Source organism: Anomaloglossus baeobatrachus, chromosome 5 (assembly GCF_048569485.1).
Source record: "Anomaloglossus baeobatrachus isolate aAnoBae1 chromosome 5, aAnoBae1.hap1, whole genome shotgun sequence".
Taxonomy (NCBI): domain Eukaryota; kingdom Metazoa; phylum Chordata; class Amphibia; order Anura; family Aromobatidae; genus Anomaloglossus; species Anomaloglossus baeobatrachus.
In genome coordinates, this window is record NC_134357.1 from 593,382,319 (window position 1) to 593,410,106 (window position 27,788).

The 27,788-nt window shown below is 49.1% G+C and overlaps 1 protein-coding gene across 1 annotated transcript in view; it reads right to left on the reverse strand.

Annotated features, from left to right (window-relative positions):
- GAS7 (growth arrest specific 7) overlaps positions 1 to 27,788 on the reverse strand; it is a 156,914-nt gene that overhangs the window by 22,650 nt on the left and 106,476 nt on the right. The window contains 4 exon segments of the mRNA XM_075351487.1: positions 1,573 to 1,662; positions 7,846 to 7,899; positions 14,062 to 14,147; positions 22,634 to 22,711. Coding sequence (XP_075207602.1) covers positions 1,573 to 1,662; positions 7,846 to 7,899; positions 14,062 to 14,147; positions 22,634 to 22,711 — 308 coding nt within the window.

A 27,788-nucleotide genomic window follows, 5' to 3' on the forward strand; every position in this document is an offset into this window, starting at 1 on the left:
AATCGAGATCTGAGAGCTGCTACCCCTAAGATACACCAGGAGTGCAGGAAGTGATATACCCAGTCCACACCCTACGGCGGATTGACCACCCTGCACAAGCCAACTCCCATCCAGCTGGTCATGGTCAGTGGCCTCCAACCCCAGGGACTTTGGAACACTGGGTTTTCCGTTGTCCTAATCGGCCCAGATATTGTTCCCCCAGAACAATATATACCAGGTCGCCAAGTGACCATCACCCCTTCCGAGGATAATCCCCATTTTAAGCCTTCAACATCCTCCTCTGAGCCGGCTTCAGTGAGTACACCTAACCAGACTGTGGTCATTGATCAAGTGAGATCGTAAGGAGTTTATGGAAGCCGACTCACTGACCCTATCCTAGAGCTTGTCTGCAGTGCGGCTGCCTGAACTGGGGAAAGAAATGAGAAGATGTATAGATGGGTGATGGGGCTCTTAGGTCAGGGAAAGCCCGCATCATGAATAAAGACCCATGTCTTTCATCTCATGGTACCTCAGATGGACCGCACATTGTTGAAAGTTTATCCCCAATTACAGTACAGTAGCCAAACCTCTCACTGATCTCACCACCAAAAGGTATGACCGCAATCTCATCTGGATCCCAGATGTGAGCCCGCATTCTTCCAGCTGAAAGCCAAACCTGCCCAGAGCCCAGTCCTGCCTGTTCCCAACTTCCGCCACCGATTTAGTTCTCAAACAAACTTGATACTGAACAGCATGTGGGGCTGACGTTTAGGAAAAGCAGAAAAAGTATGCCTGCCCATAGTCTAGGCCCTGAAAAAATTGTAGCCATACCTCTACAACAAAGAGGTCATGGTCTTTACCAACCACAATCCCTTAAGTTGGCTAAATCGGACTGCCGGGGACAATGGACGATTACTCAGATGGACTGCAGCCTTACAGTTCTAAAATGTTTCTGTCTTACATAAAAAGGTCAAAGATCATGGAAATGCCAACGGACGGTCCAGACAAGTGGAGAAGGATGATCAGAAGCCTATCACTTCTGGCAGCCCCGTCAACAGCGACCATCGCCAGGCTGCAGCGGTCTCCAGGACTAATTAAGAAGGGGGAGGAATGTGACGCCTAAGTGTCAATAAGGACTATCCGGCCACTTGCGTTGGTGTGAATTATTCTTAATTATGCCAGACGTACTATTCCTTTGTTCAGTAAGTCAAGGTACATTAGCCATTGTTTCATGTGAGACTGTCCGGAGCCCTTTTTTGTGAATTGCATCAGCCCCCTGAGGTGTACTAGTCTATATTTGGAGGACAATTATGTAGTCTAATTGAACTAGCGAACAATGAGTGAACAGCCATGTTTACCTCCCCCCCCCTCCCATCCTGTAGGACACAATGCCCTGAAATGAGAGCTGTGAAGTATAAAAAGGCGCTTACTCCCGTTATCGGTGTGATTCTACAAGACGTCAGCCTAGGGACCATGGTTCCAGCTGGTGGATTTCAGAACAGAGTCGACAAATTCAAATATTATTTACAAGGGATATCCAGGTTTTACTAGCATGCTCCACATTATTATATATGAAAGATGTAGGTCACTTACCCAAAAGTAGTCGCAGTAGCTCCACTCTGCAGGCTTCAGTAGTTGCTGCTCCGGCATGGTGTCAGGATGAGGAAACGTCACACAGTTTATCTGTAGAAGACAAAAACATTTGGAAATTATTACTTTTTCTTATTTTTACCTAATTTATTGTACAAAATAAAGATCGCGGCGGTTTCACGTCATGGAGCTTCACTGTGGTCGATCTACATTGTACTTAACCAGGTGCATCGCAGGATTCTTATGTGAACATCTCTAGATAAACCCTCAGCTTCCTCATAGAAGGCCTCTCAGAAGGTCCTAAAAGAAACTATATGACCCTCAGAGGGCCGCAGTCATGTTAAAAACTACCAGAAGAGATTGCTGCTTCTTGTGGAGAAACCGAAGAGGTCGGGGAGGGGGGGTTTGCCTTTATTACCAGACATGTTCATGGTGAACCTCAGATGGGGCGGAAAGGATAACAACTCCATACCAGACAGCCGGTATAACTGGAGGCCTTGACCAACCAAGTATAAATCTAAGGCATAGAATGAAATGTGAGGAGACAAATCTCATCCCTCTTCCTCAAGCTAATGATGCAGGTTTAGGTTTAGATGTAGGATCTCTGATGAGAAGATCATGTGGGACCTCTTGGTTGAGTAAGATTTCTTGAGAACATTCATTGAGAGTCATTTCAAGGTTCTTTTCCCGGTTGTTGCTCTTCAGCTGAAGAATGTTAATGTATACTTCAGATTGAAGTGTCTATTCTGCATTGATATGGCACCATGGTGGTCACCATATCGCTATACACGAGGTGGAGGAAACATGAATGAGGTCACCTTTTGGCAAGCCCAAAATTGATACGGCCAATGGAAGATCTGTGTGAGAGGTGGCGAGGCAGAAGTCATCGAGATACAAGAGGTATACATGTATCCACTGTAGGACAAAAGGAATAGACATTTGTTGACCCTTCATCAGGACGAGGTAGTAGATAGGATTTGGCCCAAGAAACGGTGGAGAAGAGTAGGGTGTAGGTGGATATATGTTGAGACTCCTTTCTTTAATGTTTCTGACATTTTCCACAAAAGGATATGATGTGAAGGTCATGAGTAAAGAGGTCGGGGATGGAGAAACTACCTTCACTAGAGATGGGTGAACCTGCAGATGTTCGGGTTCGGCCAGACATGATAAAAAAAAAAAAAAAAAAGTCCAGTTCAGGATCAGACTTAAACTCCACATACGTCTATGGGGACCCGAACATGTGTGCTGTAAAATGGTTTTAGTAAGGGCTAGGGGGCGGCAAAGCAGGAGCATTATACTTAGAGTCTTCCGAGCGGCTGTCACACTACTTCCAGGTCCACTCAGTAGCTCTCATGCATATTCCCTGCTTTACCCGCCCACTCTCTGTGACAGCATCTGTGATTGGTTGTGGAGTGTAAAAATAAATAATTGAAAAAGGTGCAAGATCCCCCATATAGTAATACCCAGTGCAGATAAAGCAGACGGCTACAGGCTGCAGCCACCGCTGTGCGCATATCTTGGCTGTGTATCAAATTAGGAGGGACGCCATGCTGCTTTTTAAAAATTATTGAAATAATTTAAAAAAAAACAGTGTGTGGCCCCCCTCAATTTTTACACCCAACCAAGCTAAAGCAGACAGCTGGGGATGGTATTCTCAGGCTGAGGAAACCCTTGGTTATTGGGCCCCCTCAGCCTAAAAATAGAAGTCCACAGCCGCCCCGAAATTGTTGCAACACACAGAAAAATCCTTTATTTAAAAAAAAACAACAAAAAAAACCCCCAAAGCCCTCTTTCTCCAATTTAATAACTAACAAAACACCCTGCAGGTCAGATATAATCCACATTAGGTCCCATGACGATCCCGGCTCTGCTACATCTGAGATTGCAGTGTGCGGTCACATTAGAAAATATGACCACACACTGTGGCATCAGGGACACACTGACGGAGCTGCAGCAGTGATGTCAGTGAGTTAAACTGAGGTCACAGCTGGAGGTTCCCACGGTACATCAGCTGTGACCTCAGGTGAACTCAGTGACCTCACCTCAGGTGAACTGACTGAACTCAATGTCAAATTACCAGATTAGGCTGTGCGGGAACAATGAGTGTTTGGGTTCAGACATGTCTAGACCAAATCTGCAGCTCCTGGCAAAATGACGCACTGAAACCGCATCAAAACGCATGCAATTTTGATGCATTTTTTTTTTTTTGCCAGGAGGTGCAGCCAAATACTCAATGTTCACACATAGCTTAATCTGGCATAGAGTTCAATGACTTCACATGAGGTGAGGTCACAGAGTTCACCTTAGGTAAGTTCACCTGACGTCACAGCTGGGGTACCATGGGAACCCCAGCGGTGACCTCTGGTGAACTCACTGATGTCACTGCTCATAGCCGTGACTCCGTCATTATGTCTCGGAGGCCGCAGTGAGCGGTCACGTTTTCTAATGTGACCGTGCACTGCGACCTCAGATGTAGGAGAGTCAGGATTGTCGTGGGACGTCATGTCCATGGATTACGTTGGAGTTGCAGGTTGTTTTTGGGGTTAATAAATTGTAGAGAGTGTTTTATTTTAAGAAAAATAAATAAATTCCTCTGTGTTTTGTATTTATTTTTTACTTATAGACTCATAGTAACCCCCCCTATTACTAACCTCAGGCTTGATGACGACTGATTTTTTTTTTTTACAAATCACAGCTGTCATTAACACCTTATTTTATCCCAATTACCATGGCTCCAGGGCAACCAGGATGAGCCAGGTAAAGCACCGGGATCAGCGCAGCTAATAACAGCTGCAGGCTACTATTTTTAGGCCGGGGGAGGGCTAATAACTATGGGCCTCCCCAGCCTTCGAATATCAGCCCCCATCTTACATCTTTATTATGACTAGGCATCAAAATTGCAGGGGCGTGTGCCATTTTTTAAATTATATATTTAAGTAATTTATAAAAAAAAAAATCTGCATAGGGTCCTTCTTATTTTGATACACAGCCAAGGTAACGCGCATGGCTAGGGCCTGCAGCCTGTTGTGCTAGGTATCAATATACCGGGGGGGGGGGGGCTACGTCATTTTTTCCATTTACTTTTCCACTCCACAACAACATACCAGAAGTCTGACTGAAACCAACCACAGATGCTGTCACAGAGGGTGGGTGGGAGAAAAAGTGAATATGCGTGAGGGTTAATGAGCGGACCCGGAAGCAGTGTGTCACCTGCAGGAGAGACACTAAGTATTATTCTCAAGCTTTAATCTCTATCTTGCTTACTTTTAATTTTTTTTTTATTTTTATCCGGGTGGCCGAAGAAGACGTCAGTGTTCGGGGTCCGGGCACTGATACTAGGTGTCTGGTATGGACCCTGACGTGTACAGTTTGGGTATGCCCATCACGAATCTTCACCTCAGAAAGGGTGGTAGACTCATTCCCCAGCATCAGTAAGAAACGAACCCTTGACGTGAGATATAGACACAGTTTCAGAATCTCGGACAATCAAAATGGTGAAGTTTAGAAGAACGGATTGTAGAACTGATTGGCTTGGCTTGGCCAAGACCAGAGGATCTCAGGCTTTATTCTTGATGTGTTCACTTGATTATCCCAATATGTGCGATAAACACCTCAAATTACACTGGAAGACGACAAATGTGACCCCACCAACATGGACTCTGATCAGAAGGTCTCAGAGCCTCAAAGGACAAGAATGGATGAGGGACACCAAGGACAATGAAGTCTCTGAAAGCCGAAAAAAGCCCAAACATGCAACTGACAAAGAATTCCACCAGGAGACAACTGGAACATCAAGAGATCGGATTGAGATCTACAAGTAGGAGATGCATAGGTCAATCTCTGATCAGATCCAGGAGCTAAAGATTAAGAAGATCAATGGTCCAAGAAGATCAGGAACTGATCCATTAACATGCCTCGTTTATACTTTATACTCTACATGGATGACTCCTCCACTCTTCCTTTCCATTTTTAAAACCAGAAGGAAAAAGGACGTCCTCCAAGAATTTTGGACCGAAGGTTTCACCTCTAAGCTTCTTCATGGGGCTTGATGCCCCGAGAAGAAGCTAAGAGGCGAAACCATGAATCGACAGGTTCTTGCTATATAAAGGACATGTGGATGTTAAAGCACTTCTATCTGTGGTGGCACTTTAGATGATTTTCCAGTACAGACATAAAAAGACCTGTTGATGTTATTTCACAATCATTGTGCAGACGCATTGATAAATAGAACCACAACATTTGGCATTCTGGGTAATTGGACACCTAAATCGAAGTATTAGGGCAACTTATAGGGGACCCCAGCTCATAGCTCATCTCCGCTCTACAACCAATCTTATGAAGCTTTTTTCCAATACACAACATTGACAACCGGCGTCTTCGGGAGCTCAAGAAAAAAAATCTGTAAAAAAATATATATATATATATATATATATATATATATATATATATATATATATATATATATATATATATATATATATATATATATATATATATAAAAGCCACAAAAAAACAAAAATTGAAATAAAAAAAAATTTGAATAAAATTTAAAAAAAGGACATTAATTTGCATTTGTTCAACTGTGGGTTACAGGGGACAGAGGTTACATAATGTGGATCACTGCAGATTCCCATGACAAACGCTCGGAGGGAATTCCATCCATCCGGTGTGGAGGAGCATACGCATCTCATCTGCTCCGGCCCTCCCCCTCCGCAGCCCCCCCATAATCACACACCTCCTCCTCGTTGTCAATCACCCCCATATCTATCTGCACAGAAGTCACAAAAAAGATCAATTACTTAAAAAAAAAAAAAAGAAGAAGAAAAAAAATGGGAATTTTTGCCGTTTACACCAGACGGTGGTACCAGAATCTCCGTCTCCTTCTTGCCTGTTGCTTACAGGGATGTAAGCAGCTGATGAAACACCTGCAGGCACCTTTTTTTTTCCAGGTCCATTTTTGGATCTCGAAGAATTAAATACATTTTTCTTTTTTAAAAAAATGCAACTTAACCCCTTAGAATACAAAATTCACATAAAAAATAAAATAATGAAACCCCCTAAAATTTAAGCTCTTAACCACACATTAACCCTTTGGCACATACCAAAATGCACTAAAAAAAAATCCTAAAAAAAAACAAAAAAGAACCACTAAAATCAGAGATCCTAATTACAAAATTACCCCTTTTCCAAACTAAAATGAATATAAAAAAAAAAAAAATAAAAAATAAAAAACAAAACCCTAAAATCAAAAGATCTTATCTACAAATTAACCCTTTCTACATACCAAAATACACATAAAAAAAATAATCTCTAAAATCAAAGCTCTTTAACTACAAATTAACTCTTTCCACATAGCAAAATGGACATGAAAAAATAAAATAAAAAAATAATAAAATCAAAAGATCTACTCTACAAATTAACCCTTTCACCATACCAAAATGCACATTAAAAAAATAAAAACAAAAGCTTAAAATCAAAAGATCTTAATTATAAAATTAACCCTTTCCTCATACCAAAACACACAAAAAAATAAAATAAAAAATAATCTCTAAAATCAAAGCTCTTTAACCCTTTCCACATAGCGAAATGGACATAAAAAAAATAAAATAAATTTAAAACCAAACCTCTAAAATCAAAGATTTACAAATTAACCCTTTCCCATACCAAACTGCACATATAAAAATACAAAAATAATAAAAATGATCCACTAAAATCAAAAGATTTTAACTACAAATTAACCCTTACCACAAAACAAAATACATAAAAATAATACAAACCTATAAAATCGAAGATGTTAATTACAAAATTAACCCTTTCCCCATACCAAAATGCAAAAAAAAAATAAAAAAAAATCATAAAAACTAACCCTTAAAATGAAAAGATCTCATCTACAAATTAACCCTTTCCCCATACAAAAATGCACAAAAATAAAAATGAACCCCTAAAATCAGAGGTGTTTTTGAGCAGGTGGGCAGAGATTGGGGCCGCCCGTGCCCCCCAGCCTTCACCTGCTGCCCCTTCTGTTTCCTTTTTTATCTCGGCAAAGGAGGGGAAAAAAAAATGGAAAAATCAGAAATAAAAAGGTGAAATAATAATGGAGTCCGAGTTTTGCACCCCTCTTCCTTTTCTCTCCCGTCTGTGGCTGCAGTCGTCCATTTTTTGCATTTTTTGGAATTTGGTACAATGTATGGAGCGTCGTCGCCTCCATATTTGCTGCTTCTCGCTGCAGCTTTCATGGCTACATTGTCATAGTAACGAGGAGGAGATGATACTCACTGTGATGGTGGTCTCCTTCCTCTGTCTTCTGGTGGGTGACGGGGACCCCGGACTCTGCGGAGAGAGGCAAGAAGCATCGTCAAAGCTGGCCTCAATGTCTGACATTTTTCCTTTCTGCTGCTGCGGAGAGGACGTCGGGCTCAGGAGCTGCACATTAGTCCTCGGCGCTCGCGGGGAGCCGCATTAATTCTGTCACCGTGTCCTGAGGTAACAGGGACGACCGTCTCCCACATCAAGCTCCTGTACTCTGCCCAGCCGAGCCAAAACCCAGCGCTCACACCTCCCTCGTCTACGCACAGCGAGAACTCAAGGGTTAATCACAGCTGCTCACACAAAAAAATCTATAAAAAATTCTAAAGAGCAGGGAAATCCCAGAACAAGCGGTAAACCGAAGACTGAATGAAAAGGTAGAATTTTTTTTCTAGAATATATATATATATATATAATTTATATTATATATATTTTTTATTTCGAGTGATGAAAAAAATCCAATAAAAATCACAGAAAATACAAAAAAAACGCCAAAAGTCGTAAGAAACTGAAAAATGACAATGTATACGAAATATGAGAAAGCAATAGTCGAAAAAAAGAAACTGAAAAATGACACATTTCATAATATATGTGTGTGTGTGTATATATATTATATATATATTATATATATATATATATATATATATATATATATATATATATATATATATATATATATAAATAAATTATTTATTTATTTGTTTATTTTACGTCCTTCAGAACTCATAAAGCACACAATAAAACGATTGTTTACATAAAAAGACAAAATATTTATGAAAAAATATAAAGCGTTCCATTCTAGGGATATTTTTGCCTTTGGATGATTTTATGGGGGTCGTTTCGCCTCCTCATCTCGGCCATTAATATACACACACTGACGTCCCCGCTGCCTCCTGTCACCGTTATATATTATAGACGCTTCGCGCACTTCAGGCAGCGAAGATAGAGGAGATAATAATGTGCACAGATCAGGACCAGAAATATTAAATCACAACCAAAAATAAATAAAAAACAAAAACCTGGATGTTGTTTATGGCAATACAGGATGAAATGGAACCCCCCAGTGATCAGCGACAGGTCAGGCTCCTGGAACCCCCCAGTGATCAGCGACAGGTCCGGCTCCTGGAACCCCCCAGTGATCAGCGACAGGTCCGGCTCCTGGAACCCGCCAGTGATCAGCGACAGGTCCGGCTCCTGGAACCCCCCAGTGATCAGCGACAGGTCCGGCTCCTGGAACCCCCCAGTGATCAGCGACAGGTCCGGCTCCTGGAACCCCCCAGTGATCAGCGACAGGTCCGGCTCCTGGAACCCCCCCAGTGATCAGCGACAGGTCCGGCTCCTGGAACCCCCCAGTGATCAGCGACAGGTCCGGCTCCTGGAACCCCCCAGTGATCAGCGACAGGTCCGGCTCCTGGAACCCCCCAGTGATCAGCGACAGGTCTGGCTCCTGGAACCCCCCCAGTGATCAGCGACAGGTCCGGCTCCTGGAACCCCCCAGTGATCAGCGACAGGTCCGGCTCCTGGAACCCCCCAGTGATCAGCGACAGGTCTGGCTCCTGGAACCCCCCCAGTGATCAGCTACAGGTCCAGCACCTGGAACCCCCCCCCCCAGTGATCAGCTACAGGTCAGCCTCCTGGAACCTCCCAGTGATCAGCTACAGGTCCTGTTCCTGGAACCCTCCAGTGATCAGCTACAGGTCCGACACCTGGAACACCCCCCAGTGATCAGCTACAGGTCATTTTCCTGGAACCCCCCAGTGATCAGCTACAGGTCATGTTCCTGGAACCCACCAGTGATCAGCTACAGGTCCGGCTCCTGCAACCCCCCCAGTGATCAGCTACAGGTCCGGCTCCTGCAACCCCCCCAGTGATCAGCTACAGGTCCAGCACCTGGAACCCCCCCCCAGTGATCAGCTACACGTCCGGCTCCTGCAACCCACCCAGTGATCAGCGACAGGTCTGGCTCCTGGAACCCCCCCAGTGATCAGCTACAGGTCCAGCACCTGGACCCCCCCCCCCCAGTGATCAGTTACAGGTCAGCCTCCTGGAACCTCCCAGTGATCAGCTACAGGTCCTGTTTCTGGAACCCCCCAGTGATCAGCTACAGGTCCGACACCTGGAACACCCCCCAGTGATCAGCTACAGGTCATTTTCCTGCAACCCCCCCAGTGATCAGCTACAGGTCCGACACCTGGAACACCCCCCAGTGATCAGCTACAGGTCATTTTCCTGCAACCCCCCCCAGTGATCAGCTACAGGTCCGACACCTGGAACACCCTAGTGATCAGCTACAGGTCCGGCTCCTGCAACCCCCCCAGTGATCAGCTACAGGTCATGTTCCTGGAACCCACCAGTGATCAGCTACAGGTCCGGCTCCTGCAACCCCTCCAGTGATCAGCTACAGGTCCGGCTCCTGCAACCCCCCAAAGTGATCAGCTACAGGTCATGTTCCTGGAACCCCCCCAGTGATCAGCTACACGTCCGGCTCCTGCAACCCACCCAGTGATCAGCTACAGGTCCAGCACCTGGAACCCCCCCCAGTGATCAGCTACAGGTCCGGCTCCTGGAACCTCCCAGTGATCAGCTACAGGTCCGGCTCCTGGAACCTCCCAGTGATCAGCTACAGGTCCGGCTCCTGGAACCCACCCAGTGATCAGCTACACGTCCGGCTCCTGGAACCTCCCAGTGATCAGCTACAGGTCCGGCTATTGGAACCTCCCAGTGATCAGCTACAGGTCCAGCTCCTGGAACCCCCCCAGTGATCAACTGCAGGTCCAGCTCCTGGAACCCACCCAGTGATCAGCGGTGGGTCCTGTTCCTGGAATGCCTCAGTGATCAGCTACGGGTTCTGTTCCTGGAAACCCCTTAGTAACCAGCTGACAGCCGAGGTCCTGGAACCCAGAATAATCAACTGCGTGTTTGGCTCCTAGACACCCTCCAGTGATCAGATGCAGGTACTGCACCTGTAAACCCCAGTCATCAGCTGCAGGTCCGGCTCCTAGAACCCCCTCAGTGATCAGCTACAGGTCTAGGTCCTTGGACCCACCAGGGATCAGATGTGGGTCCAGCTCCTAGAATTCCCAATCAGCTGCAGGTCTTGTTCCTGGAGTTCACCAGTGATCAGCTGCGGGCCTGGCTCCTGGAACCTCCAGTGATCAGCTATAGATCCAGCTCCTGGAACCCCCCAGTCAAAAACCCACCCTTGTGACGCCAACAATGAAGTTCCACAGCAGTGAGGAGTTCTACACAACTTCTCCCGCTCAACAGCATAAGGGATGGGACCAACCAGAGATGGATCCACCTCTCTCTAACAGCCCCCATAGGAGCAGCATGAGCTGCCTTCATGAGATGTAGCCTAAGCTAAGTGAGGACTGCTCTGATTAGAGGACCCTCCACTATGAGGTCACTATGGACAGGAGTTAAAGGGGTACTCCAGTCTACATAAATTACATCTTGATACTAATTAAATCGATGCAGATTTTACCAATCCCCAAAAATAGATGAATTCTGTCTCCCTTTCTTCCTTTTGTCCCGTCCTTGGCAGCTTCCACAGTCACGTCATTAATTAGCTTTGAGGTTATGGGGTCACCAGCATATAAATGGATTCGGCTGCAGTATTGATGGAGTCATGATGGTTAATTATCTGGTGTCAGGTCAATGGAGGCCCCCAAGGAGGAACCTGCCGTCTCCTCATCTCCCTGTGTAACACGCAAATAGGGAAAAAATGCAGAAATTCTTCAAATTACATTTTTGGTTTTAGGCCTCCGTATTCTGTGCAGAGGAGAGGAATTAATTTAAAAGGTGAACTCCACCAGTGTCCCTCCTAAAAAGAATCCCTTATTCTTCTGGTTTTATCTTTCGAGGTTTCCAGGTGGGTTAGGAGAATGTTGTCATATACGTCCCCCAGTCGATAATTGTAGAGGAAAATTCCGGTCCAAATCCAAAAGGCTGGGACTTAGAAAGGAGGTGTCTCCTCCTCTTAACGAGACCATATACAGTGCTGAGCCACAATGTGCCCAACACTTAGCATACGTAACACTATCGATTTTTGGTTCTGGACATTGGACTCGACAGGCTAATGTATACCGTACAAGCCGTTAGATTGGGGAGCTCATCAGATTGGACAGATCGGTTTGGCTAATCTCCTCTGGTGGCCCTATAATCCATGTTTCTTCTCAAAGGCTCTGACGTTGGATGTGAAAGAGTCTCAGTGAGGTCTTAACCTATAAAATAGGCTCTAACCTCAATCTTGTTGAGGATCATAAAAGAGAAGGATGACCCGAGTCATTGGAGAAGATCACTATGATCAGAAGACTTCATCTTGCCAACAGATATTGAAGACAAGAAAGCCTCAGTGTTGCCCTCAGAGCTCCCGACACACCCTCCCACCAGTGATCAGCAACGGGCACGGGTCCTACAACAACTCCAGTGACCAGCTTCTCGTACCCAATTGGTCACCAGTCATGGGTTTGACTCTTGGAAACCCCTCAGTGACCAAGTTCCTAGAACCCACTGAAGTCACCAGCTGCAGGTTTAGCTCCAGGAACCCCCTGGAGACCAAACAATGGTTCCGAATCCTAAAACTGGTGATGAATCAAGGGTTTGACTCCTGGAAGCCCCTCAATGACCAGCCGCAGGTCAAGCTCCTAGAACTCCGCAGCTCCACAGTTATCAGTCACGGGTTCAGCTCCAGGAACCTCTTGGTGATCACCCAAGTGTCCGGATCCTAGAATATTCCTGGTGATCACTTGAGTGTTCAGCACCTGGAATCCTTCCCACAGATCTGACTCTGGGAAGACCCCCAAATAAAGCAACCTCAGGCCCAGCTCTTGGCCCGATCCTCCCCATCCCCTCAGTTACCAGCCACACACAGATCCAGCTCCTGGAACCCCACCGATGATTAGTCCATGGTCCAGCTCCTGGAACCAGCTGAAGGTCCAACATCTGGAACCCCCTGGTGATCAGTAGTGAGTTAAACTACTGGACGCACCCTGTTGAACAGTAGCAGGTTCGACATCTGAAAGCCCCCGGTGTTCAGTCATGGGTCTAGCTCCTGGAACCCCTCCATTTGAAAAGCTGTGAGTCCGAATCTAGGAACTCCTCCGTGATCAGTCATGGGCTCAGCTCCTTGAACTTACCCAGTAATCAGCTAGAGGTGCATCTCCTTGAAACCCCCAGTAGTCCGCTGCAAGCCTCGTGATCTAGCTAGGGTCTGCAATCTGGTCATCAACCTTGGTTTGGTGGAAGACTTGGCTTGACTTTTTCACTGAGCCACAAACTTGTTTTACTTCTCAAAAGTCATCAAAGATGCCAATACTTTTCCTTTTTCTTCTTCACAGATCCATCAACTAGAGGCCTCCTTCATATTCGAAGACCACATCTAGATCTTCGAGGATTGACAAATTGCCCCTAGATATTCAGCACGTTTAGAATAGAAAATACTGGTCTTGGGTGAGAATTACTGAAGATCCTTTGCCTCGAGAAAGGGTCTTAATATCGGAGGTAAGATTGAGAGGAATTTCACTCAAAATACGTTGGTATTTTTTCTCCCGGCTGTGGGGCGGCAGGGGTTAAGCCGACAGATCATTAAAGGGCTCGGCTGACGAGCGCTGATTTAGCAGAGCCATTATGGCCGATGATACAAGATTGCTGCAATTTTTTTACACTCCACAAAACTCCGGCAAATAACTGCAGACGAGGAGGAGATGCCGCATAAGGAGGGGGAAGAGCAGGGGCTGCGGAACGGCACGGGAGCCGATAGGACGCGCGGCCATGGCGGACGTCCTGGTGACCAGCGCTGCACCCGGAGACCCCGCAGAGACAGATAGATCATATGGAGAGAACACCGTGGGGGGTACTGGGCTTTACGGAGGTAACTTGACCCCAAATCTGGGCACCCTTGTTACACAAGTAGATTGGGGTATTGTTCAGGACCCCCCGCCGCATTCTCCTGCAGACGCCGGGATCTCCAGAGAACAGATGTTTTCTTACGGGGCCGGCGGTGGGAAATGGCAGCGATTCAGGTGAGCAGAGGAACAAGAGGATGGGAGAAAGTACAGAGCGAAGGTTTAAAGGGGAACTCCCCCTAAATACGAAGCCCCCCATTACTGTGATCTCAAGAGACCCTGCCCACTTATCCACAGCTACAATGGCCAACCCGAATACTCTATTTAAGCTCTGGCTCACCTGGGGGTCACTGCTGGGTTTTCGGACGGTCACATGACTGGTATCGTGCTGATGTAAGGGGGATCCTGAGGGATGGAATCCATTTACTAAAAGAACATAAAAGAAAAAAAAATCTGTTACAATTGTATCCATTGAAGACGTGACGCCAGATTGATACAGTGTAACGAAACCTCCAAAAAACAAGAGTTATGGTGTAGATTAGATACAGTGTACAAAGCCTCCAAGAACGAGTTATGCTGTAGACTAGATACAGTGCAACAACGCCTCCAAAAACAAGAGTTATGGTGTAGATTAGATACAGTGTACAAAGCCTCCAAAAACGAGTTATGCTGTAGACTAGATACAGTGCAACAACGCCTCCAAAAACAAGAGTTATGGTGTAGATTAGATACAGTGTAACAAAGTTTCCAAAAACAAGAGTTATGGTATAGATTAGATACAGTGTAACAAAGTTTCAAAAAAAAAAAAGAGTAATGGTGTAGATTAGTTACAGTGTAACAAATCCTTTCGAAAACAAGAGTTATGGTGTAGATTAGATACAGTGTAACAAACCCCCAGGAGTTATGGTGTAGATTACATACAGTGTACAAAGCCTCAAAAAACACGAGTTATGGTGTAGATTAGATACAGGGTAACAGTTTCCAAAACACGAGTTATGGTGTAGATTAGATACAGTAACAAACTCTCCAAAAACAAGAGAGTTATGGTGTAGATTAGATACAGGGTAACAAAGTTTCCAAAACAAGAGTTATGGTGTAGATTAGATACAGTGTAACAAACCTTCAGTACTGGGTATGAGCCCAACAAGAAGCATAGAAGAAACACAAGATACATTGAAAGTTATGAAACGATAATTAAGCCTCATTTACATAACATGCCCTTTAATTAGAGACAGAAGACCGCGGCCCCCCCTCCCCGACGCACCCATCACCCCCCCAGCACAGACACTTCCTCGTTCAATTCAGATCACACAGTTATTTGATGACCCGATATTTCCTGATCACGCCGGTCACATGACATCAATTATCATCGACACAAAAACACGAGAAGTGGAACATTCTGGTGAATCCGAGGTCACGAGCGCGGAGGAGAATAATAATCAGCAGATATTAATCAGATCTATTGTTCTGGAATCTGAAAAGACGAAAAACAGAATAAAAACGGAACAGAAAGGACTATGAACTCCACCCTGCTTTCAAGTCTCAGTGTTTCCACCTGGTAACCTGCAAAGCAATTTGGCCGTCTTCTATAACCTCACCCGCTGATCTCAGCTGTGTTTCTTTTCCTCTCTCCACTTCATAACATCCATTCGATGTGCCGCCCTTGTAAAGTCTGACAGGTGTCACTCCATTTTCCCCTAGATCAGAGACTGTAGCTTTATGTAGTCACTTACGTTCTTTGTTGTACGGTTTTTCATTGTGTCTAATGCTCCAGTTTTTCCTTGTGTGACTTTGTGACTGGGCCCATAGCCTGCTGCAGATTTCAGCAGAATTATTCATGCATGGTGGGGAATAAAGCAATCATCATGGACGAAGAACCAGTTCCTTGTATAAGTCTCCTCACTGCGCTGTTCTGTGTGTGTGACTGGGCCCATAGCCTGCTGCAGATTTCAGCAGAATTATTCATGCATGGTGGGGAATAAAGTACCGTAATCATCATGGAGGTAGAACCAGTGTCTTGTATAAGTCTCCTCACCGCGCTGTTCTGTGTGTGACTGGGCCCATAGCCGCTCCAGATTTCAGCAGAATCATTCATGCATGGTGAGGAATAAAGCAATCATCATGGACGAAGAACCAGTTCCTTGTATAAGTCTCCTCACCGCGCTGTTCTGTGTGTGACTGGGCCTATAGCCTGCTGCAGATTTCAGCAGAATTATTCATGCATGGTGGGGAATAAAGCAATCATCATGGACGAAGAACCAGTTCCTTGTATAAGTCTCCTCACCGCGCTGTTCTGTGTGTGACTGGGCCTATAGCCTGCTGCAGATTTCAGCAGAATTATTCATGCATGGTGGGGAATAAAGTACCGTAATCATCATGGAGGTAGAACCAGTGTCTTGTATAAGTCTCCTCACCGCGCTGTTCTGTGTGTGACTGGGCCCATAGCCGCTCCAGATTTCAGCAGAATCATTCATGCATGGTGAGGAATAAAGCAATCATCATGGAGGAAGAACCAGTTCCTTGTATAAGTCTCCTCACCGCACTGTTCTGTGTGTGACTGGGCCCATAGCCGCTCCAGATTTCAGCAGAATCCTTCACACATGGTGAGGGATAAAGCAATCATCATGGAGGAAGAACCAGTTTCTTGTATAAGTCTCCTCACCGCACTGTTCTGTGTGTGACTGGGCCCATAGCCGCTCCAGATTTCAGCAGAATCATTCACACATGGTGAGGGATAAAGCAATCATCATGGAGGAAGAACCAGTTCCTTGTATAAGTCTCCACACCGCACTGTTCTGTGTGTGACTGGGCCCATAGCCGCTCCAGATTTCAGCAGAATCATTCACACATGGTGAGGGATAAAGCAATCATCATGGAGGAAGAACCAGTTTCTTGTATAAGTCTCCTCACCGCACTGTTCTGTGTGTGACTGGGCCCATAGCCGCTCCAGATTTCAGCAGAATCATTCACACATGGTGAGTGTGAAGATGTAATTTACCCTCTCACTGTATATGCTGTACAGATTCCTATTTCAAGCTGGGTTCATTGTCTTATTTGAACTACTTCTGTGTACATTTCTATTGTTGTAGGTAATCACCCCCTAAAATGCAAGGTTATATCCTCTTGAGGCACTTCCATCCCTGGGAGTAGGGGGAGGTGGGCCTAGAGTCCAACTAGTGTAAACTCTGCTTACCTGGGAGATTCAGTCAGAGTGAGCTGAAACTTGAAGAGAGCAGGAGCTCCAGCCTGTGTGGCTGTGGACACGGACGGAGCTAGGCCTGTGTGGCGGCCCGTGGGATTGTGTGGAACTCTTTGGACTACTGTAAGGACGATTGCTTTGTAATCCGGTCCGAGGATTGTCGGGAAGGGCCCCCGAATCTGTTTTACGTGGACTTATCGTGTGCTGTTCCAGTGTTCTTGTGAATAAACCTGTTGGATCGTCCCTCGGCCTCGTCCATCCTTTGCTCTGTTGTACACCCCCGTCACAAACTGGTTGGCAGCGCTGGGATCAGAGCAGAAGGAATGGAGGACAACGGCCCATTAACATCTGGAATCAGAACCTCAGAGTACAAGAACTGGACTGTGGTGAGCCTACAAACAATGGCCCGTGAAGTAGGAGTTCGTTTCAAAGGACTCTCCAAGGAGCAGCTGATTGAGGCGCTAGAAGGAGTCTGTTCGCAAAATGACGTGGAGGAAGGATCCTCACAGCAAACGGAAGAAAGACGGCAGCCGGAGGTGAATACCCAAAAAAGTCAATGGGTTGTGTGGTACAAGGAGGAGATGGCACTGCTTGGAGATGAGGCCACCATAGAAGATAAGAGGGAGGCCATGCGTGGAGCTAAAGAGAAGGAGCGCAGGATGGAGGAGATGGCACTGCTGGATAAGGAGCTCGCTGTGGAAGCCGCGAGAGGTTCCAGACAGACTGTAACCCCAGCACCCATCATGAGGGAACTTCCCAGGGTGTCCCGCAAAGACTTTAAGCCGTTTAATGAGGCTGCAGGCGACATTGAGGGCTTCTTCCAGGACTTTGAGCATCAGTGTCGATTAATGGAAGTCCCGGACAGGGAGCGTGTCCGGCATCTGGTTGGGCTCCTAGAGGGGGTAGCTGCTGAAGCCTATAGAGCTATGGACCCTCGGTGGAACTGTGAGTATGCGGATATTAAACAGACTATTCTAGAACATTATGCTGTGACCCCAGACACTTACAGGACTCAGTTCCGTGCTTTAGCCTGTGATGGGGAAGTGTCTTTTAAGATATATGCTCATAGACTCAAACAAATATGTAATCGCTGGCTGGAGGCAGAGGAGGCCTTATCTTGGGAGACCTTCCTGCAGGTCATCCTAAAAGAACAATTCTTTGCCCAGTGCCCCGCTGAGATCCGGGAATGGGTGCGTGAGAGAAAACCAGCGACAGTGGAGGAAGCTGCTGCTCTAGCTGATGAGGTACTCACTATCAAGCCTCAGTGGAGGGTTCTGTTGGAGGATGGAGAGACGCCTAACAGCTCCACAACACCGGATGCCCCCAGTTATTCTGTCCCCATTGTTCCCCGTTCCGCTAAGCCACCACATGTTGATACCCGTGTTAATGTGCCTCCAGTTGCTTCTACTGCACTTTCTGGAATACGCCGGGGTCCTGGGCATTTGCAGGCCTCATGCCCAGCCAGCCCATGGAGGAATCATCCTCAAACCCCTACAGCACCTTCAGGTGGGAGCCGGCCTCCAAGTTCCCCTACCCCTTACCCAAGAGGACACCTTGGATGGAGGGAGACCCAGCGCAGATGCTATCAATGTGGACAGCCAGGGCATCGGCAAGTCTCCTGCCCAGCTGTTCAAATGAGGACTGATCCTGCACCCCAATCGGATTGTTAATTATTTACAGCCCAGTGCCATGGAGGAAGATGTGGCACCGTTATGTGAGGACTGGCCTAGTGACTCAGCCCCCCCATGTTGCACCACCAGGAGTTTACGGGGTGCGACCCGCAGTTATGACGACTTCTGCTCATCGAGGTAAGCACTTGCAGGAGGTTGTGCTGGATGGACAGAGACTTGTTGGATTTTGTGACTCGGGTGCTTTCCTCACACTGGCTGATCCCCGGAGTGGTTCGGCCTGAGGCAATCCATAGAGGACCTGGGATTGTTATTGAACTGGCTGGTGGACAATGGAGGACTATTCCCACAGCCACTGTGGATCTGAACTTTGGTTTTGGGGTCAGGCGATGTGTGGTTGGGGTGATGGGTGGTCTGCCTGCAGCTGTTCTCCTGGGCAATGATGTGGGAGAGATACGATGCCAATTCGTGGCTGCATGAAGCCACATGTAAGTAACGCTCTGCCTGTGTGTACTTAACCAGTGACCTGTAGAGGTCCCTAGTACGTACACAAGTTGGGAGGGGGAGGGATTGTGAAGATGTAATTTACCCTCTCACTTTATATGCTGTACAGATTCCTATTTCAAGCTGGGTTCATTGTCTTATTTGAACTACTTCTGTGTACATTTCTATTGTTGTAGGTAATCACCCCCCTAAATGCAAGGTTATATCCTCTTGAGGCACTTCCATCCCTGGGGAGTAGGGGGAGGTGGCCTAGAGTCCAACTAGTGTAAACTCTGCTTACCTGGGAGATTCAGTCAGAGTGAGCTGAAACTTGAAGAGAGCAGGAGCTCCAGCCTGTGTGGCTGTGGACACGGACGGAGCTAGGCCTGTGTGGCGGCCCGTGGGATTGTGTGGAACTCTTTGGACTACTGTAAGGACGATTGCTTTGTAATCCGGTCCGAGGATTGTCGGGAAGGGCCCCCGAATCTGTTTTACGTGGACTTATCGTGTGCTGTTCCAGTGTTCTTGTGAATAAACCTGTTGGATCGTCCCTCTCGTCCATCCTTTGCTCTGTTGTACACCCCCGTCACAGTGAGGGATAAAGCAATCATCATGGAGGAAGAACCAGTTTCTTGTATAAGTCTCCTCACCGCACTGTTCTGTGTGTGACTGGGCCCATAGCCGCTCCAGATTTCAGCAGAATCATTCACACATGGTGAGGGATAAAGCAATCATCATGGAGGAAGAACCAGTTTCTTGTATAAGTCTCCTCACCGCACTGTTGTGTGTGTGACTGGGCCCATAGCCTGCTGCAGATTTCAGCAGAATCAGTCAGACATGGTGGGGAATAAAGCAGTCATCATGGAGGAAGAACCAGTTCCTTGTATAAGTCTCCTCACCGCGCTGTTGTGTGTGTGACTGGGCCTATAGCCTGCTGCAGCTTTCAGCAGAATCACTCATGCACGGTGGGGAATAAAGCAATCATCATGGAGGTAGAACCAGTTTCTTGTATAAGTCTCCTCACCGCACTGTTCTGCAGATTTCAGCAGAATCAGTCAGACATGGTGGGAGAATGACCGTTGTTACTGGCGACCACCATCATCACAATATGGAGGAGCACAGGAAGAATAAGGGAGGTCACACAATACTGTATACACTAAACACCTCTGTTCCTCCGCCATAGCGGTTATTTTATTATGGAGCCCGGATGTCTCACTACCGCCCCCTACTGATGTACAGTCACTGAAGGCCTCCGTGTAGTCCAGGCCTCACTGTGTGGCTTCAGTCCAATATGGCCGCCACATGCCCATCAGTCTATTAATACTCGGTGTGAGCAGGTCATATAGCCTGCGGCTCGGCCTCCCGCTCCTCCAGAGCAGCGCTCGCTCGATCGTGGATCAGGTTCTCAATCTCGGGATTTTTCTTATTTAAACAAGTCAGATATAAAAATAAATCGCCTCGTCCGCGGCTCCGAGGACGTTTCCTGCCGTTCCGTTGCCGTAGCAACTGGGTTTCAGAGTTTTCAAGGCAGCGAGATGCAGAAAGCCGAGGACGACGCGCAAAAGTACAAGACAGGAACGTGCAGGGGGCGCCCACACGCATCCGCCTTCAGCCAGCTTTCTTGGTTGCCGGGAGACTAGTAAAGATGGCGGCTCCTCCCCTCCCCCCATAAATGAGCGTGATGATTATAGAGTTGATGTTCTAATAATCCAAAGAGGTGGACAAGGGGGCCCCCCCCCACTGACAGGAGGGGACGCCCCCCCACTGACAGGCGGGGACGCCCCCCCCCACTGACAGGAGGGCCAGGAGGGGACGCCCCCCACTGACAGGAGGGCCAGGAGGGGACGCCCCCCACTGACAGGAGGGCCAGGAGGGGACGCCCCCCACTGACAGGAGGGCCAGGAGGGGACGCCCCCCACTGACAGGAGGGCCAGGAGGGGACGCCCCCCACTGACAGGAGGGCCAGGAGGGGACGCCCCCCACTGACAGGAGGGCCAGGAGGGGACGCCCCCCACTGACAGGAGGGCCAGGAGGGGACGCCCCCCACTGACAGGAGGGCCAGGAGGGGACGCCCCCCACTGACAGGAGGGCCAGGAGGGGACGCCCCCCACTGACAGGAGGGCCAGGAAGGGACACCCCTATAGTCATGTGCTGAAAATTCATCACAGAGGATCGGACGCTGAATTATATACAACTACATGTACAGAGGAGCCGCCATATTGTATCCCTGCGACAGTCACACAGCGGCTGAGATACATAAATTGTACAACATATTATAGGATTAGATACACAGCTCAGCAGACAGTATCACACAGGAGAGGATTAGATACACAGCTCAGCAGACAGTATCACACAGGAGAGGATTAGATACAAGGCTCAGCAGACAGTATCACACAGGAGAGGATTAGATACACAGCTCAGCAGACAGTATCACACAGAAGAGGATTAGATACAAGGCTCAGCAGACAGTATCACACAGGAGAGGATTAGATACAAGGCTCAGCAGACAGTATCACACAGAAGAGGATTAGATACAAGGCTCCGCAGACAGTATCACACAGGAGAGGATTAGATACACAGCTCAGCAGACAGTATCACACAGGATAAGATTAGATACACAGCTCTGCAGACAGTATCACACAGGAGAGGATTAGATACACAGCTCAGCAGACAGTATCACACAGGATAGGATTAGATACACAGCTCAGCAGACAGTATCACACAGGAGAGGATTAGATACACAGCTCAGCAGACAGTATCACACAGGAGAGGATTAGATACAAGGCTCAGCAGACAGTATCACACAGAAGAGGATTAGATACAAGGCTCCGCAGACAGTATCACACAGGAGAGGATTAGATACATAGCTCAGCAGATCACATGATGGGATTAGATACACAGCTCAGCAGACAGTATCACACAGGAGAGGATTAGATACACAGCTCAGCAGACAGTATCACACAGGAGAGGATTAGATACAAGGCTCAGCAGACAGTATCACACAGGAGAGGATTAGATACACAGCTCAGCAGACAGTATCACACAGGACAGGATTAGATACCCAGCTCAGCAGACAGTATCACACAGGAGAGGATTAGATACACAGCTCAGCAGACAGTATCACACAGGAGAGGATTAGATACAAGGCTCAGCAGGCAGTATCACACAGGAGAGGATTAGATACACAGCTCAGCAGACAGTATCACACAGGAGAGGATTAGATACATAGCTCAGCAGACCGTATCACACAAGCGAGGATTAGATACACAGCTCAGCAGACGGTATCACACAGGAGAGGATTAGATACAAGGCTCAGCAGGCAGTATCACACAGGAGAGGATTAGATACATGGCTCAGCAGGCAGTATCACACAGGAGAGGATTAGATACAAGGCTCAGCAGGCAGTATCACACAGGAGAGGATTAGATACACAGCTCAGCAGACAGTATCACACAGGAGAGGATTAGATACATAGCTCAGCAGACCGTATCACACAAGCGAGGATTAGATACACAGCTCAGCAGACAGTATCACACAGGAGAGGATTAGATACATAGCTCAGCAGATTACATGATGGGATTAGATACAGTCTTCCGTCTCACCTGTCGGCAGTGATGTCTTCTTCACCAGGGGGCTTTTCGCACTCACAGGGGAGGTGTTCGGTCTTTCCCACGTCGTCTCTTAAAAAGAAACACAGGACATTTCCACGTGATACGAGGCCACGTGTCAGCAGGTACATAGGATATTCCCTTAAAGGGACACACACGTGGGGCCCGGGACATGTGATGACCGTGCAGACTAGTGGCTGGATGTGGTACTGCAGCTATGTCAGACTGTATTGTCCCTTCACCCTGCGGATCGGGGCCCAGGTCAGTGGGAATATGCGGCTCTGGGTCGGGGTAAGGGGGACTAGCTCTTAATTGGAGCTAATTTACATACTTTTTTCCCAGGAAGCATTGCTTATACATACACCGGCCGACTCTCCTGAATGACAATCCGTGCAGTCTCCCCGCAGCTCATGGTGAGACGAGGACGTACTGCGCCTTTAAATCTGCGCCATATTTGACCCGGCACGATCAAGAACGAAAACAACCTCAAAATTAAAAACACGAGGGATTGATCTGCCACCATGAATTAATAATGTTGTTTACAAGGATGCGGGAAGGAGGGAAGAGATAAGGCCGCCGCCGCCTCGCTGACTGATCCGTCGCCCGATAATGGCATCGGAACGGCTCCGAGCGCCAAACTGCTGACGCTCAACGATAGGGGAGAATTAATGAGCCGGAGCCCAAGCGAGAAGACTAGGAGGAAGACGATGATGGGAGACGAGCAGAATAACAAGAACATGGCGGGAACCTTGTGATGTCAACTTCATCACAAAGATGGCTCCCCCCTGCTCCAAACACCGCAACACCCTTGAGCACCATGCCTAAACACTGGCACATCTCCGAGCAATCCGTTTTCCCACAGGAACGCCTCCAAACACCCAACTAACTTGCCAGAACACCCCTGAGCATCCTACCTACTCGCCAGTACACCCCCGAGCACCCAACCTACTCGCCGACACGACCCCGAGCATCCTACCTACTTGATGACATGACCCCAAGCATCCTACTTACTCACCAGCTCGACCCCGAGCATTCTACCTACTCACCGACACGACCCTGAGCACCCTACCTACTCGCCGACACGACCCCGAGCACCCTACCTACTCGCCGACACGACCCCGAGCACCCTACCTACTTGCTGACACGACCCCGAGCACCCTACCTACTCGCTGACACGACCCCGAGCACCCTACCTACTCGCCGACACGACCCCGAGCACCCTACCTACTCGCCGACACGACCCCGAGCACCCTACCTACTTGCTGACACGACCCCGAGCACCCTACCTACTCGCTGACACGACCCCGAGCACCCTACCTACTCGCCGACACGACCCCGAGCACCCTACCTACTCGCCGACACGACCCCGAGCACCCTACCTACTTGCTGACACGACCCCGAGCACCCTACCTACTCGCTGACACGACCCCGAGCACCCTACCTACTTGCCGACACGACCCCGCGCATCCTACCTACTCGCCAACACGACCCCGAGCATAATACCTACTTGCCTACATGACCTTGAGCATCCTACCTATTTGCCGACACGCCCCGAGCACCCTACCTACTTGCCTACATGACCCTGAGCATCCTACCTTTTTGCCGACACGACCCCGAACACCCTACCTACTTGCTGACACTAACCCGAGCAAGCTACCTACTTGACGACACGACCTCAAGCACCCTACCTACTCGCCGACACGACCCCGAGCACCCTACCTACTTGCCGACACGACCCCGAGCACCCTACCTACTTGCCGACACGACCCCGAGCACCCTACCTACTTGCCGACACGACCCCGAGCACCCTACCTACTTGCCGACACGACCCCGAGCACCCTACCTACTTGCCGACACGACCCCGAGCACCCTACCTACTCGCCGACACGACCCATAGCACCCTACCTACTCGCCGACATGACCCATAGCACCCTACCTACTTGACGACACGACCCCGAGCACCCTACCTACTCGTCGACACGACCCCGAGCATCCTACCAACTTGCCGACACGACCCCGAGAACACTATCTACTTGCTGACACGACCCCGAGCACCCTACCTACTTGCCTACATGACCCTGAGCACCCTATTTGCCGACACGACCCCGAGCACCCTACCTACTTGCCGACACGACCCCGAGCAAGCTACCTATTTGACGACACGACCCCGAGCACCCTACCTACTTGCCGACACGACCCCGAGCACCCTACCTACTTGCCGACACGACCCCGAGCACCCTACCTACTTGCCGACACGACCCCGAGCACCCTACCTACTTGCCGACACGACCCCGAGCACCCTACCTATTCGCCGACACGACCCATAGCACCCTACCTACTCGCCGACATGACCCATAGCACCCTACCTACTTGACGACACGACCCCGAGCACCATACCTACTCGCCGACACGACCCCGAGCATCCTACCAACTTGCCGACACGACCCCGAGAACACTATCTACTTGCTGACACGACCCCGAGCACCCTACCTACTTGCCTACATGACCCTGAGCACCCTATTTGCCGACACGACCCCGAGCACCCTACCTACTTGCCGACACGACCCCGAGCAAGCTACCTATTTGACGACACGACCCCAAGCACCCTACCTACTCGCCGATACGACCCCGAGCACCCTACCTACTCGCCGACACGACCCCGAGCACCCTACCTACTTGCCGACACGACCCCGAGCATCCTACCTACTTGCCGACACGATCCCGAGCACCCTACCTACTTGCTGACACTACCCCGAGCACCCTACCTACTCGCCGACACGACCCATAGCACCCTACCTACTTGACGACACGACCCCGAGCACCCTACCTACTCGCCGACACGACCCCGAGCATCCTACCAACTTGCTGACACGACCCCGAGCACCCTACCTACTCGCCGACACGACCCAGAGCACGCTACCTACTTGCCAACATGACCCCGAGCAACCTACCTACTTGCCAACACGACCCCGAGCATCCTACCTACTTGATGACACGACCCCGAGCATCCTACCTACTTGCCGACACGACCCCGAGCAAGCTACCTATTTGACGACACGACCCCAAGCACCCTACCTACTCGCTGATACGACCCCGAGCACCCTACCTACTTGCCGACACGACCCAGAGCACCCTACCTACTTGCTGACACGACCCCGAGCACCCTACCTACTCGCCAACACGACCCAGAGCACGCTACCTACTTGCCAACATGACCCCGAGCAACCTACCTACTTGCCAACACGACCCCGAGCATCCTACCTACTTGATGACACGACCCCAAGCACCCTACCTACTTGACGACACGACCCCGAGCAACCTACCTACTTGCTGACACGACCCCGAGCAACCTACCTACTTGCTGACACGACCCCGAGCACCCTACCTACTCGCCGACACGACCAGAGCACCCTACCTACTTGATGACACGACCCCAAGCACCCTACCTACTTGACGACACGACCCCAAGCAACCTACCTACTTGATGACACGACCCCAAGCACCCTACCTACTTGACGACACGACCCCAAGCACCCTACCTTCTTGCCGACACGACCCAGAGCACTCTGGTTCCTGCCGAAAACGCTCCAGAGAACCTGGACTCCCACTGGCAAAACCCTAAATTCTGCCTCACATTGGCACGCACCCAAGAACCTACACTTCCGCCAGCTCAGCCCCAAGCACTCAGCCTACCCGCTGACACATACCCAAGCACTTTGCCTACACGGCCCAAGCACCCTGCCTACCCACAGACAGACCCCGAGCACCCACAGCCTTCCCTCCAGCACCCCCCCGAGTACCCAGCCCTCCTCCAGCACACCCCCAAACACCACAGCCTTCCTTTCGGTACACCCCCGTGCACAGAGCCGCTCTCTGGCACACCCCCGAGCACCCAGCCTTTTGTCGGCACACTCTCAAGCACCCAGCCTTTTGTCGGCACACTCTCAAGCACCCAGCCTTTTGTCGGCACACTCTCAAGCACTCAGCCTCCCTCCGGCACAACCCAGAGCACAAACCTCCTTCCGGCACACCCCTGAGCAAACAACCCTTCCATTGGAACACGCCTGAGCACCCAGCCATCTGCCAACACACCCCCGTGCACCCAGCCTCCCTCTGGCACCCCCCCGAGCACCCAGACTTTTGTCGGCACACCCTCAAGCATCCAGCCTCCCTCCGGCACACCCCTGAGCACCCGGCCTCCCTCCGACAGCCCCCTGAGCACCCAAGCTTTCCGTTGGAACACGCCTGAGCACCCAGCAATCTGCCAACACACCCCCGAGCACCCAGCAATCTGCCAACACACCCCCGAGCACTCAGCATTCCGCCGGCACCCCCCCCGAGCACCCAGCCTTCCTCCGGCACACCCCCGAGCACCCAGCCTTCCTCCGGCACACCCCCGAGCACCCGACCTCCCTCCGACAGCCCCCCGAGCAGCCAAGCCTTCCATTGGAACACACCTGAGCACCCAGCCATCTGCCAACACACCCCCGAGCACCCAACATTCCGCCGGCACACCCCCGAGCATGCAGCCTCCCGCCGGCACACCTCCCAAACACTCAGCATCCCGCCATCATGCAGCTGAAAACTCTAGCTCCCGATTTCCATATATATATCATGGGTAGTATACAGGAAACAAATGTATCAGAGTTACATGTTTTGTGCAGAACTATCGAGCCCATCATCTCATGCTACTGACAAACTCTTGGTCATTGCTCGGCCATAGGAGCCGCGGGGGGGTGGGGGGGGTTAAATAAAGGTAAATTAGTGTAAAGCACAAAATCCTGTAAACCGTCCTCATTACGACAATTCTCACATCTAATCTGTGATAAAACTGAAATGACAAGGAAGGAGGGGCGCGGATGGCGTCTGACCCGATGGTAGCAAGCAGTGCATCTGATGCGGTTGTGTTACAGACAACCACTTTGACCACGTATTTGAGGAAGGCTGCTGCAGAACCCAGGAGGACAGCGTTGGAGGAGATGGAAGACAAGGGTTAATCCGCGCTGCCAGAAGATCAATAAACATTAGGATATGTTATTTTATTTGATGCGTTTCGGAGCCGTATGACTCTTTCAGGAACAGAAATGTACATTATTGATTTTTGTTCCTGAAGAAGGAGTAATACGGCTCCGAAACGCGAAAAATAAAA